General features: G+C 36.2%; 1 protein-coding gene across 3 annotated transcripts in view; it reads left to right on the top strand.

Annotated features, from left to right (window-relative positions):
- The window catches only part of LIN9 (lin-9 DREAM MuvB core complex component), a 77,223-nt gene that overhangs the window by 21,518 nt on the left and 41,581 nt on the right, over nucleotides 1–14,124 (top strand). For 2 of the 3 annotated variants that reach the window (XM_044004302.1, XM_044004300.1), the window contains exon 2: nucleotides 11,724–11,756. The exons of the other annotated variant lie outside the window; for it this stretch is intronic. Coding sequence is in view for 1 of the 2 variants with exons in the window: in XM_044004300.1 (XP_043860235.1) it covers nucleotides 11,724–11,756 (33 nt within the window). In the remaining variant the exon portion in view is untranslated. The remainder of the gene's footprint in view (nucleotides 1–11,723; nucleotides 11,757–14,124) is intronic. 3 annotated transcript variants of the gene reach the window in all.

Raw genomic sequence — 14,124 nt, 5'->3', positions numbered from 1 at the left:
TCACTTAACCTGCATTGCCCCATGGAAAAAAAAAAGGAAAAAAAGACATAAGCATTTAGAGATATAGATTTTCTCTGCATCCCACAAATTTTGGTATGTTGACTCATTCCTGTCATTATCTTAAATGAAATTACTGATTTTTCTATTATTCATTCTTTGCCACATTCATTCTCTAGGAATATTTAGTTTTTGATTAATTTTTAATCTGTGCTTCAAAGGTCCTTTATTGAAAGTAATGTTTATTTTGTTATGGTCTGAAAAGGGAGCATTTAGTATTTCTTCTTTTCTGTATTTGTGAGGTTTTTATGTCCTAATTTTGTTATTATACAGTTGTTTCAGTTGTGTCTGACTCTTTGTGATCCCATTTGGGGTTTTCTTCTCAAAGATATTAGAGCAGTTTTGCCAGTTCCTTCTCCAGCTCATTTTATAGATGAGGAAATTGAGGCAAACAGGGTGGAGTGACTTTCCTAGGGTTCCATAGCTAGTAAATGTCTGAGGCTGGATTTGAATTCAGGAAGATGAGTATTCCTGACTCCAGGCTCAGTACTCTATCCACTGTGCTACCTATCTGCCCTTATGCCTCCCCCTCTCCCTTAGCCCCTTCTATTCCTACTTCCCTGTTGGATAAGGTGAAATTCTATACCCAGCTGTGTGTGTGTGTGTGTGAGAGAGAGAGAGAGAGAGAGAGAGAGAGAGAGAGAGAGAGAGAGAGTGTTTATGTATTTTTCCTGCTTTCAACCAACTCAGATGAGATTCACGGTCAGATTTTGTGAGAGTACTGTGTTTTCTATGTATGAAGATATATTCCTTTATATTCCCATTTGATATTCTGTCTATTGTATCCAACTTTTCTAAAATTCTATTCATCTCCTTAACCTGTTATTTTATGGTTAGATTTATCTAGGTCTGAGAAGGATAAATTGAGGTTCCCTACTAATATAGTTTTACACTTTATTTCCTCTTGTAATTCATTTAACTTCTTTCAAGAATTTGGATACAATGCTATTTGATTCATATATGTTCAGTATTGATATTAATTCACTGTCTATGGCACCTATTTAGCAAAATGTAGTTTCTCTCATTATCTCTTTTAATTAGATTTAATTTTCAGTTGCTTTTTCTGAGATCATGATTGCTACCCATGCCTATTTTGCTTCAGGAGAATTGTAATAGATTCTGGTCCAGCCCGCGCCCCCCCCCCCCCCCTTTTTTTTTTTTAGTGAGGCAATTGGGGTTAAGTGATTTGCCCAGGGTCACACAGCTAGTAAGTGTTAAGTGTCTGAGGCTGGATTTGAACTCAGGTACTCCTTTTTTTTTTTTTTTTTTTTAGTGAGGCAGTTGGGGTTAAGTGACTTGCCCAGAGTCACACAGCTAGTAAGTGTGTTAAGTGTCTGAGGCCGGACCTGAACTCAGGTACTCCTGACTCCAGGGCCGGTGCTCTATCCACTGCGTCATCTAGCTGCCCCAGTCCAGTCCCTTTTTTAAAAAAACTGTGTGTCTCCTTCTATTTAAGTGCTTTTCTTGTAAACAACATATTATTGGATTCTATTTTCTAATCCATTCTGCTATCCCTTTTGGTTTTATGGGTGAGTTCATCCTGTTCACCTTCAATTTTGATTGCTGAATATTTTCCTCCATCCCATTCTCTTCTATTTATCCTTCTCTTTTTTACTCTTTCCCTTCCTCAGAAGTCTATTTTGCTTTTGACCTCTGTTTCCTTTATTCTGTCCTCCTTCTTATCACTGTCTCCTCTCTTCCCCCCCACCCCCATCCCCCCCCATAGCTTCTTCCATTTGTACTTCACTGTTGGGTAAGATGAAATTTTTTAACCAACTTGTGTGTGTGTGTGTGTGTGTGCGCGTGCGCATGCGCGCGCAAAGGGAGAAGAATACATACATATATATATATATATACATACACATACATGCATGCATGCATACTTAATCTTCCTGCTTTGGACCAGTTCAGATAAGATTCAGGTTCAAGTGTTGCTTACTCCCCATCCCCCCACCCCAACAATTTTCTTTTTCATTGTAAAAACTCTTCCTTGCTTCTTTTATGTGAGATAATTTTCCTCATTCTTTATCTCCCTTCTCCCAGTCCATCCCTCTTTCTTACCCTTCCATTCTTCTTTCAAGATCTTCCCAATATAATAGACATACACCCATGCCTTCTAAGTAGACTCCTTCTACCTGCCCTAATGATGATAAAATTCTTAGGGGTTACATATTTCACCTTCCCGTATAGGTATGTCAACAGTTTAAATTTACTAAATTTACTAAATCCCTTATAATTTCTCATTCATGTTTACCTTTTTATGCTTCTTTTGAAGCTCTGGTCTTTTAATCAGGAATAACCTCCCCGTAGGAGGTTATTCTTAGTTGTACCCCTAGTTCCTTTGCCTTCAGGAATGTCATATTCCAAGCCTTCTGCTCCTTTATAATGGTAGCAGCTATATCTTGTGTGGTTTTGACTGTGGTTCCATAATATTTGAATCATTTCTTTCTGGTTGCTTGTAGTACTTTCTCTTTGATCTGGGAGTTCTGGAATTTAGCTTTAATATTCCTGGGAGTTTTCATTTGGGGATCTCTTTCAGGAGGTGATGAGAGGTTTCTTTCAATTTCTACTTTGCCCTCTAGTTCTATGATATCTAAGCAGTTTTCTTTTATAATTTCTTAAAATATGATGTGTAGGCCCTTCTTGTGATCCTTGCTTTTAGGTAGCCTAGTAATTCTTAAATTAATTCATTTTCCAGGTCAGTTTGTTTCTCTATGAGATATTTCACACTTTCTTCTATTTTTTCATTCTTTTGACTTTGTTTTATTATTTTTTTCTTGCTTTTTCATGGAGTTATTAGCTTCTAGTTGAATAGTTATGACTTTTAAGGATTTATTTTCTTCATTTAGTTTTTGTACCTCTTTTGCCATTTGGCCAATTCTGATTTTAAAGGAGTTTTTTTTCTTCACTATTTTTAAAATAGTGTTTTATTTTAACCTTTAAAAAAAACACATGAGGGGGCAGCTAGGTGGTGTAGTGGTTAGAGCACTGACCCTAGACTCAGCAGGACCTGAGTTCAAATCTGGCCTCAGACACAACACTTACTAGCTGTGTGACCCTGGGCAAGTCACTTAACCCTCAATGCCCTGCCAAAAAAAAAAAAAAAACTTGAGTCCTAAATTTTTCTCCATACTTTCTTCTCTTCACACTCCCTAAAAAGGCAAGCAATTATATTACCATATTAGTCATGTTGTCACTATTTTAATGCTTCTTTTACCAAGCTGTTCTCTTTTCTTTTTTTTTTTTTTTTGCATTGCCCTCATTTGGTTTAGAGAGGTGGATTGGGAAGGCTCAACAAAATTAATGACTTCACTCTGCTATCTTGGCTCTGTCTAGGGTCATCTTATTTTGATGACAATAATTATGGTTCAGTAGCTCACTAATAAATTTTGTTTTAGAAAGGTTAAAATTAATGTTATATCTTGATATCCAAATAGAAATGTCAGCCTTGTAGGAGATAGTTGATTGCTAAGAAGTTGGGGCTAGGGATAGAGATTTGGAAGTCACCTCTGTATAGTAAAAGCCAAGTAGTAGCTCTTCTATTAAGTCTTTCCTTACATTCTAGTGTGTGTTGATTTCTTATTTATCTGAACTCCTAGTATATTTGTCTGTATCATTTACTTGACACTTAATCACATACCACCTTGTAACATCTCTGGTTCACAAACTTTTTGTGTCTATGTTTTCCCTCAAAAATTATTTTATAAACCCTTTAAAGGAACTTTGTTTCATGCTTTTTAAAGAAAATAGTATAGACACTAGCAAATCCTTGGTAAATATTTCTTCAGTGAATTCAGGAATATAAAGTCAGTGTACCAGATGTCAAAAAATAAAAGTTGTTTCAGAAAGAAAATTACAGGGTTTCCATGCAGAATTTGAATAAGGAAATTGTGTTGAGGATTATTTTGTCTTTTAGGTACTATTCAAAAAAGGAAATATATATATATATATATATTTTTTTTTTTTTGCGGGGCAGTGGGGGTTAAGTGACTTGCCCAGGGTCACACAGCTGGTAAGTGTCAAGTGTCTGAGGCTGGATTTGAACTCAGGTCCTCCTGAATCCAGGGCCAGTGCTTTATCCACTGCGCCACCTAGCAGCCCCAGGAAATATATTTGAGTGAATTGTTTATTGAATTATGAGATATTAGTTGACATTTACATGCCATTTAAAATGCTTTATTTTACAAAATGATTTTTATGCATTATTTCAGTTAATTTTTAAGAACAACCATAAGAAGTAGCTTCTTAGTTTTGTTTTTTCCCCCATTGTACAGATGAAGAAACTGAGGCTTGGGATTTTAAGTGATCTGTCCATGGTCATACAACTAGTAAGTTTTGGAAGCAGGACTCAGGTCTCTTTCAATATACTTCATTTATTCAAGTCTCCTCTCTCTAGTCCATCTTCTACACAACTCACAAAGTGATATTCCTAAATCATGTCTGATCATGTCAGTCTTCTGAACAGTAAACTCGTGTGGCTTGCTATTATTACTTCTAGGATGAAAGACAAACTTTGTATGGCATTTAACATTCATAACCTACCTTCAACCTTCCTTTTTTCGTTATTCCTTCCCATGCAACTAGGTGACTTAGTGGATAGAGTACTAGACTGGGAGTTCCACTTCTGCCCCAGACACTTACTAGCTGTCTTAAAGTCTTTCCAATTAGGTATTGAATTTCCTCACCAACTCTGGGCATTGATCTGTTCCAATTCTCCTGCCACTGTTGTTGCTGTATGCACACTGCTTCTAAAACCCAAAGCCAGTATTGCTTCATGGACACTCTGGGCCAGCTTCCACCCCAGTGTCAACAGACCCCCCCCCCTTTTTTTTTCTCATTTAGAATTTTATTTTCCTCCAGTTACATGTAAAAACAATTTTTAACATTTGCAGGTTTTTTGAGTTCCAAATTCTATCCCTTCTTCCCTTCCCTATGCCCTCCCTGAGACACTAAGCGATTTGATATAGGTTATACATGTGCAATCATTAACATCCATTTAAAAAACTTTGTGCTCCAAATTCTCTTCCTTCTTTTCTCCCCCAAGACGGCAAGCAATTCAGTATAAGTTAAACATGTGTAGTCATGCAAAATGAGAACTCTCTTTCTGTCCTCACCCCTAGATCATTCCATTTTGGAAGCATCGAAAACTTACAAGCCCTCAGATGTTGCTATGAAAGTAGCAAGGCAGAGGGGGCAGGTAGGTGGCACAGTGGACGAAACACCAGCTCTGGATTCACGAGGACCCAAGTTCAAATCTGGCCTCAGACATTTGACACTTACTAGCTGTGTGACCCTGAGCAAGTCACTTAACCTTCATTGCCCCACAAAAAAAAAAGAAAAGAAAGAAAAAGAAAATAGCAAGACAGAAAAGCCTGAAGCTCAGGCTAGTGAACAACCCACTCTTCCAGGTTAGCAGAGCCCAACTCTAACATAAAGCTCAGAGTCAACAAATAGGCTGATAAAATGAGCAAACAAAACAAAACAAAAAAAAGAACCTGACCATAAAGATCTACTATGATGGGGAAACTTGACACAACTCAAAAGTTACTTAATCTCTCTTAGACTCATTTTCCTCATCTATAAATGAAGATGAGAATAGCACTTATCTTATAGGGTTATTGTAAGGATCAAATGAGATAACATATATATTCCTTTGCAAACCTTAAAGTGCTATATAAATTCTAGCTATTATGATGATAATAATGTAGCATTCTATGGTCCAGCCAAGCTGGCCTTTTTTGCTTTTTCTCACATGTAACTTTATATTCCCTGTCTCTGTCCATTTAGCCTGGTCTGAAAATAGAAGCAGTGTATTACACTGTGGACCTCCCACCTCTGCAGAGGTATAGAGGACAGAGTTCTGTACTTGGAGCAAAGACCTCAGTTCAAATATAGCCTCAAACACTTACTAGCCATGTGCCCTTGGGCAAGTCACTTAACCTCTGCCTGCCTCAGTAAATAGGGATGATGATAATAGTGCCTACTTCCCAGAATTGTTGTAAAGATCAAATGAAATATTTGTAAAGCACTTAGCAAAATGCCTGGCATGTAGTAGGTGCTTAATAAATACTTGTTTCCTCCTTCTCTTCCTCTGTTCCTTCCTTTTTTGCTTCTTTCTTTCCTAGTAATCAGCAATGTGATGCTGCTGGAAGTTCTTTACCAAGTCCAGGGACTAGCAATGTATTCTGTTAAACAGAATTGTAGAATATTAAAGATATTTTGGTCTATTCCTCTCATTTTACAGATGAGGAAACCAAGCTTTATAGCATGTATTCTCATTGTGTTTGTGATCATTTTGTTTTGTCATTTAGGAGTTGTAATGTCTTAACATCATGCATCCTTCATACTGAATAAAAGGCAAAGTGCTATGAGACTTTGATAATGGGAGGAAAGGGAGTCTATTCAAGAGTAGACATTGTGAGCAAAGGCAGGAAGGTAGCACAGAGCAGAGCAGGGAATTGAGAATTATCTAACTTGGGCTAAAATGTAAACTATACAAAAGGCATAGTGCTAGGTGTCTTTATGAGAAAAGGCTGCTCAGCTGGTCTTGGCTTGAAGACCTGGAGTATGGAGGCTCCTACCTCCCCAGGTTATTCCACTTTTGGAAAATTCTAAGTATTAGGTAGTTTTTCCTTATAGCAATCATAAATCTTTTTTGTAAATTCTACCCTTTGCTCCTCATTCTGTCTTATCAATTGAAGCAGAAAAAATTTAATCGCTTTTTCACATAACCCATTGGATGCTTGAAGACAGTGATCATGTCCTTCCTAATTCTAACTTTTTTCAGAATAAACATCCCTACTATTGAAAGACTGCAAGGAAGAAGTGATTTGGTTTATTAGTAAGATATTAGTGGCATAGGAGTGTATGAAGGAAATTGTGCATAACATTATGCTGTTTTTTAGTTCATTTAATTTGTTTTATTCTTATGACTTATATATTATTTGTGATGGTTAATTACTCCTAGGGCTTGATGATGATGATGATGATGATGATGATGATGATGATGATGATGATGATGATGATAATAATAATAATAATAATAATAATAATATACCTAAAGATTCCTCAGACAGCCCTTATGGGTTGCATAAAAAATTCATTACCTGGTAGCCAACTTTTCAATGGCTATCCTCAACTAGCTAGCTGTATCATTGAATAATACACACAATGTGTCTCTTGGCCCATGTTAATAGGATCATAAGATTTAAAGATAAAAGGGACTCTAGAGATCATCTAATCCAAATACATCTAAGTTCAGGAGCAGTTGAGAGTGACTTGCCCAAGGTCATCTAGGTATGGTACATAAAATATAAAGGAACATAAAACTATGGTTCCACAGAAAGAGATATAGTCTTAAGCAGGTGAATGATAGAGTAGAAAAAGTAGGGAACTTGGAATCTGATAGATTATTTGGGATCTAGGTTTGCTATAAATAGCAGGGACTGGGTTTTTTTATGCCAATCCAGGACTTTTTCTTGTATACTTGACTGTCAAACCCCCTCATTTTACAATTGAGGAAACTGAAGCTTGGTATAGCATTTGCCTGCATTTGTACTGTCTTCTAGTATACGTTTAAGAATTTGGGTTAGGAAAATGTTGGATGTTAGAAGAAATGTGGGAAAACTGGGACACTAATCCACTGTTGGTGCAGCTGTGAAGGATCCAACCATTCTGGAAAGCAATTTGGAACTATACCCAAAGGGCTATAAAACTGCATACCCTTTGATCTGTCAATACCACTGCTAGGTTTATATCCCAAAGACAGGCCCAAAAAGAGAAAAAAGACCTTTTATTTCTAGCAGCTCTTTTTGTGATGGCTAAGAATTGGAAATCCAAGATATGCCCATCATTTGAGGAATGGCTAAACAAGCTGTGGCACGTGATTGTAATGGAGTATTATTGTGCTATAAGAAATGACAACAAATCTGGCTTAAGATGTGACACTAGCTGTGTGACCCTGCCAAAAAAAAAAATGACAAGCAGGATGATTTCAGAAAAACCTGGAAATATAGTGAAGTGAGCAGAACCAAGAGAATGTTGTACACAGTGATAGCAATATTGTTTGATGAAGAACTGTGAATGACTAAAGTACTCCCAGCAATCCAAGACAATCCCCAAAGCACTAATGATGAAGCATACTATCCACCTCCAAAGAAAGAACTGATATTGAACACAGACTGAAGCATGCTATTTTTCACTTTCTTTCATTTTTTTCTTTTATTCTAGTCTTCTTATACAAAATGACTAATATGGCAATGGTTTACGAGGTTGCACGGGTATGACCTGTATCTGATTGCTTACTGCCTGGGGGCGGGGGGGGGGGTGAAGAGAGGGAGAGAAAGAGGGATAGAATTTGGAACTCAAAACTTTAAATAAAAATGTTTATTTAAAAGAAAAATTTGAGTTTATTTCTATGCCATAATGAAATATCAGGTTTTTGAGGAGGAATAATAATTATAGTAGTACCATATAGATATAGATATGTATATGTATGTATATGTATATGTGTATATACTTATATATGGTACTTTATTGTTACATAGTATTGTCACATATTTATTTCTTACTATACCTCTATATGAAGCAAGTATTGCATGTAATCATTCCTATTTTGTAGGTAATAATATTATCTCCATTTTTATGGTGCTTTAAGTTTATAGAGCAAGTGGGATTATCCTCATTTTAAAAATGAGAGGATTTAGGAGGCTAATTCACCAGCAGGACACAGCTAGCATGTCATGGAGCACAACCGCAGGTCTTCTGACTGAAAGTTAAGTGCTGCTTCCATTTAACTGTGCTGCCTACTTCAAACTAGCTCTTTAAAATTTCTAGCTTGTGAACCTTTTGTCTTTTTTTTTTTTTTAAGAGGCAATGGGGGTTAAGTGACTTGCCCAGGGTCACACAGCTAGTAAGTGTCAAGTGTCTGAGGCCAGATTTGAACTCAGGTACTCCTGAATCCAGGGCCAGTGCTTTATCCACTGTGCCACCTAGCTGCCCCCCTTTAATATAAATTTTTATTGATTTTGTTTTGTTTTGTTTTTATATCACTTAAATTTTCTACTTTAGCTCTCCTACCATCAACTCTTAGAGAGTCATCTTTTTTTTTTTAAGTGAGGCAATTGGGGTTAAGTGACTTGCCCAGGGTCACACAGCTAGTAAGTGTTAAGTATCTGAGGCTGGATTTGAACTCAGGTCCTCCTGATTCCAGGGCCAGTGCTCTATCCACTGCGCCACCTAGCTGCCCCAGAGAGAGCCATTTTTTAAAATAAAGCATTACAAAGAGGAAGAAAAGGGGAGAAATATCTGTAAAACAATACAACATATCAAAGAAATCTAATTTGTATGCAGTATTTCAATATCCATCCTCTTCCACCTGTGAAGAAGCAGGGTGATCAGTTGTCTTCTCAACAAATTTGGTCATTCTTATTGTACAGTATTAAGTTTCATTTCTTTTGTTGTTATTATTGTGCTATGAATTTACATTTTTGTAGTCCTGTATTGCTTTTTTGGTTTTGCTTACATTACTTTGCATCAGTTCATCCAAGTCGCTCCATCCTTTTTTTGTTTTCGATATGTTTGTTCATCGTTTGTTATGGATGCTAGGTGGCCTGGTAATAGAGTAGTTAACTTGAGATCAGGAAGACCCAAGTTCAGTTCCTGCCTGAGACACTTACTAGCTGTTTCATGCTAGGCATGTTGCTTAACCTTTCCTAATCTCAGTTTCTTCATATGTAAAATGGGAATAATAATAGCACCTACCTCCTAAGGTTTTTGTGAGAATTAAAGGAGATAATACATATAAACTGCTTTGAAAACTTTAAAGTACTTTATAATTTTTTTAAAATTATGGTTCATGAATGCAGTAGAATGTTACTATCTTAATATTGTTATAACACAGTAATATTCTGTTGCATTAATGTACCATAATTTATCCATTTCCAAATCAGTAGACATCTATTTTTTCCAGTTTTTTTTTTTTTTTTGCAAAAAGTGCTACTACAAAAAGTGCTGCTATAAAAATATTGGTATCTATGGGACCTTTTTAATCATTAACCTCCTTGACTTTTTTCTTACTCCTCATTCTCCTTGCTGTCTCCGCAGCCTGTGACAGTCACTGTTGATCACTTTTCCCCCTTGATATTCTTGTCTCTCTAAGTTTTCAGAACACTAGTCTTTTCCTGATTCTCTGCCTACCTGTCAGACTACCCCTTCTGTCTCCTTGGCAGAATCTTCTTATAACCTTTAATCATAGGCGTCCTTCAGGGTTCTTTCTGGGCTCTCTTCTCTCTAAATATATACTATTTTAGCTGGTGATATCAGCTCCCATAGATTTAATTACCATCTCTATGCTGATCTACCTATCCTGCCCCAAACTCACTCCTGACCTATCTCACTCACATCTCCAACTACCTTTCAGACATCTCAAGTTGGAAGTGCAGTAGACATCTTAAAACTCACTGTGTCCAAAATAGAACTTGTTATCTTTTCCCTTAAACCCACCTCAACCCCACCCCCACCCCCGCCTCCTTCCCTATTAATGTAGAAGGCAACACCATCCTCCTAGTCCCTTGGGTTCATCAGTGAAGAGTTATCCCAGACACCTCACTATCTCTAACCCCATATATCCAATTTGTTGTGTTGGCCTGTTAATTACGCCTTTGCAACATCTCTCATATACATAATCAAATGTATATGGACATAAATACTTTTCTCTTCAGACACTTTCCACCACTCTAGTGTAGGCCCTCATTACCTCATGCCTGGGCTATTGCAGGTGAGTTTGCTTGCCTCAATTCCGTTCCCACTCTAATCCATTCTCTAGTCAGCCACTGAAGTCAGGTCCAGTCATCTCTCTCTCTCTGTCTGTCTGTCTCTGTCTCTGTCTGTGTGGTCCCCCCCCCCACCTCATCCTCTCTAATAAACTTGAGCAAGTCACTTAATCTTGCTGTTTGGCGTTCAAAGCCCTTTATAACCTAGTCCTCTCCTACCTCCCCAGTCTTCTTACACCTTAGTCCCAAACACATTCTTTGATACAGTTACCCAAGGCTCTTTGCCATTCCATGAATAAGACAGTGCATCTCTCAGTTCTAGGCATTTTCTTTGGTTGGAATGCTGTTCCCTTCTCTGCTCTACCTACTGACCTTCCTGTCTCCCTTTAAGTCCCAACTAAAATTCCATCTTTTACAGGAAGCCTTCCTAAACCCCAAGCCTCTTAATTCTAGTGCCTTCCTTCTGTAAACTATTTCTTGTTTATCCTGTATATAGCAGCCTTTGTGTATACTTATATGTATGTTGTCTTTCCTATTAGATTGTGAACCCCTTGAAGGCAGGGACTGTCTTTTGCCTCTTTTTGTATCCCTAGTACTTAGTACAGTGTCTGGCACATAGTAGGTGTTTAATAAATGTTGATTGATTTATTGGAGAATATACCTAGCAGTGGTATCTCTGGGTAAGGAATATTGACATTTTAATGATTTTCCTTGCACAACTTCAAATTGCTTTCAAGTGCATCAGGGTGGTCATCTTTTCACAATCCTTGTAGTATTGACTCTTCCCACTTCTCTCACTTGTCTATGTATTATGGATTTCAAACTCTTATCAGATATTTACTACAAAGACTTTTGTCTAGTGTCATTTTTAACTTATTTTATTTTTAATTTCAGGTTCTTCAGCAAAAGCACTTGTTAGTTTAAAAGGTAAGAAGTGTGATTTTTTTTTTTTAAAAGCATGGACTAAATTGAGGACTGGTAACTAACCAATTAAAATTAATCTGCATGTGGGGGCAGCTAGGTGGCACAGTGAATAAAGTGCTGGCCCTAGGTTCAGGAGGACCTTAGTTCAAATCCAGCCTCAGACACTTGACACTTACTAGCTGTGTGACCCTGGGCAAGTCACTTAACCCTCATTGCCCTGCAAAAAAAAATTAATTTTTAAAAATTAATCTGCATGTACACTTATTGCAAAGCAGTTTTAGAAATACACCCTCTATGTCATTAATTGGTTCCACAGAAATTAGGTAAAATGATATTAAAGGATATTATTACATGGACGCAATATTCACATATATGTGATTGACTAAGCAATATTTCCACAAAATTTTGCATCCTTATTGTGTTTAGCTATAATGTAGTAGTGATGTTAATTGCAACTTCATGTGGGATATACTCATAAAGCATGTCCTTTTCCATTAATACATTGTAATCTGATGCATTATGGCTTTAGTTATTTAGATAACATGAGCACTTTTGCTCATATATACAGTATAATTTAGATAGATTAATCATTAGATATGTAAAAAACTTCATTAATTTAATTGAATTTAATAAGTATTTTTTTGGGTGTTTATGTTGTGTAAGGCATTAGTGACTCAAAGATTAGCTAAGATACAGCTACTACCCCTCCAGGAGTTGTAATCACTAGGGAATTACAATTAGGGATATTTTTTGAGTTTTAAAAAGACTCAAGAAAGTGTTTTTTTTCTCTCAGCTTTTCAGACTTTTCTTATATAATTGTTCTTGCATAATTATAATTTTAATAATACATTTTAAAGCATCTGTACTTAGAGTATAATGCACCATGTAGAGACATTCCTGGTCCTAAGGAACTTCTTATAAATATTAACTCAAAGCTAATTAAAATACATGTACAATACTACTTTATCCTTCTGAAGAAATGGGTATGTGAAGAACTAAACGCTTTGGTTCTTTGCACTTTTTCCTTTGGTCTTGTCCTACCCATAATACAATCCTGTTGTTAGAATAGCTATGGGAAAAGATTTGTTGTATAAAGAAACTAATCCATGGAACTAAACTAAACATTTTTAGAGTTGCATTGATTCTTGCAGATAAATTTTCTGTTTTAACTCTTCGGAATAGTAACATACTAAATAGTATTTTTTTACATCCTAAAGAGACCGTGTGTCTTAGAACATGTGTGTCTAGTTCTTATTTACCTGGCAAGGAAAAAATGCCCTCTTTTCTTACTGCTTTTTCAAGGGGACAGCTTCGGAAATAAATATACATGTAAAATTTACCATCACAAAGTAACTAATGTATTAGATTTTTATTGCATGAGATATTTTTCTTTAGTCTTGGTAAACTGTTTACTTTGCTTTTATTTGGCACTAGAAAATGAGTATGTGCAACCTGATTTAATTTTCATGTATAGGTATTTAAGATATTGAAGTTAAAATTTCAGGGTAAATAATATTATAAAATTAGACTTATTAGAAAGACCATTGAATTCTTTCTTGCCAACCTTACTGGTTTTGACCAAGATTATATTTAAAGAGAGGGGAGCCAGGCATGACACATATACTTAGATTTTTAGAAGGTAAGTTTCAGAGGGTTTAGAGAAAAGATAGGTAAGATGTCATGAACTAAAATTCCTAAAAGAAAATTAGCTTCAGAGGAGTGGAAAGTTTTCAAAAATGTAATTGTGAAGGTAAAAAGAAAAGTAGTTGTGATGAAGAAAAGTGAGAGTCATCTAAAACAAAATTCAATATGAATGCACAAGGAGCTCATTAACCCACTTAGATTTTCAAGGAAATAAATGCACAGAAGATCAAAGCAAAAGCAGCAGGGCACTAATAAGAGTGTCTAGAGATGGCTGATTAGAATGGTATGAGGGACAGAGCCTTAGGTTCATTCCATATGAGGATTGGCTGAAGAAATTAGGGATATCTAACAGCTATTTAGGGATGTTTGACAGCTGTGTTCAAATATTTGAAGAGCTGTTATATAAAAGAAGGATTATACTTTTTCTTTTGTTCCCAGAGAGTCTGACTAGGAACAATGAATAAAAATTGCAAAGAGACAAATTTAAGCTTGACGTAAGGAAAACCTTAATAGCAATTAAATCTTGTCATAAATGGAATGGGCTACTTTATAAGGTAGCAAAACTGAAGTTCCTCATCTACTTGTTAGCTATATTTAAGAGAGTATTCTCTCTGGGTTGGACAAATGGCTTTTGAGATTCTTTGTAATACCCTGAACAAATACTGTCAGATTTGATTGGGGACATTCTAATTTTTTAAAGCTGTATTTTTATATATTTCATTGAGAA

The sequence above is a fragment of the Dromiciops gliroides genome, chromosome 4 (genome assembly GCF_019393635.1).
Source record: "Dromiciops gliroides isolate mDroGli1 chromosome 4, mDroGli1.pri, whole genome shotgun sequence".
Classification (NCBI taxonomy): domain Eukaryota; kingdom Metazoa; phylum Chordata; class Mammalia; order Microbiotheria; family Microbiotheriidae; genus Dromiciops; species Dromiciops gliroides.
Note: the sequence above shows the minus strand (reverse complement) of the source record. Positions and strands in the feature narration are given on the sequence as shown.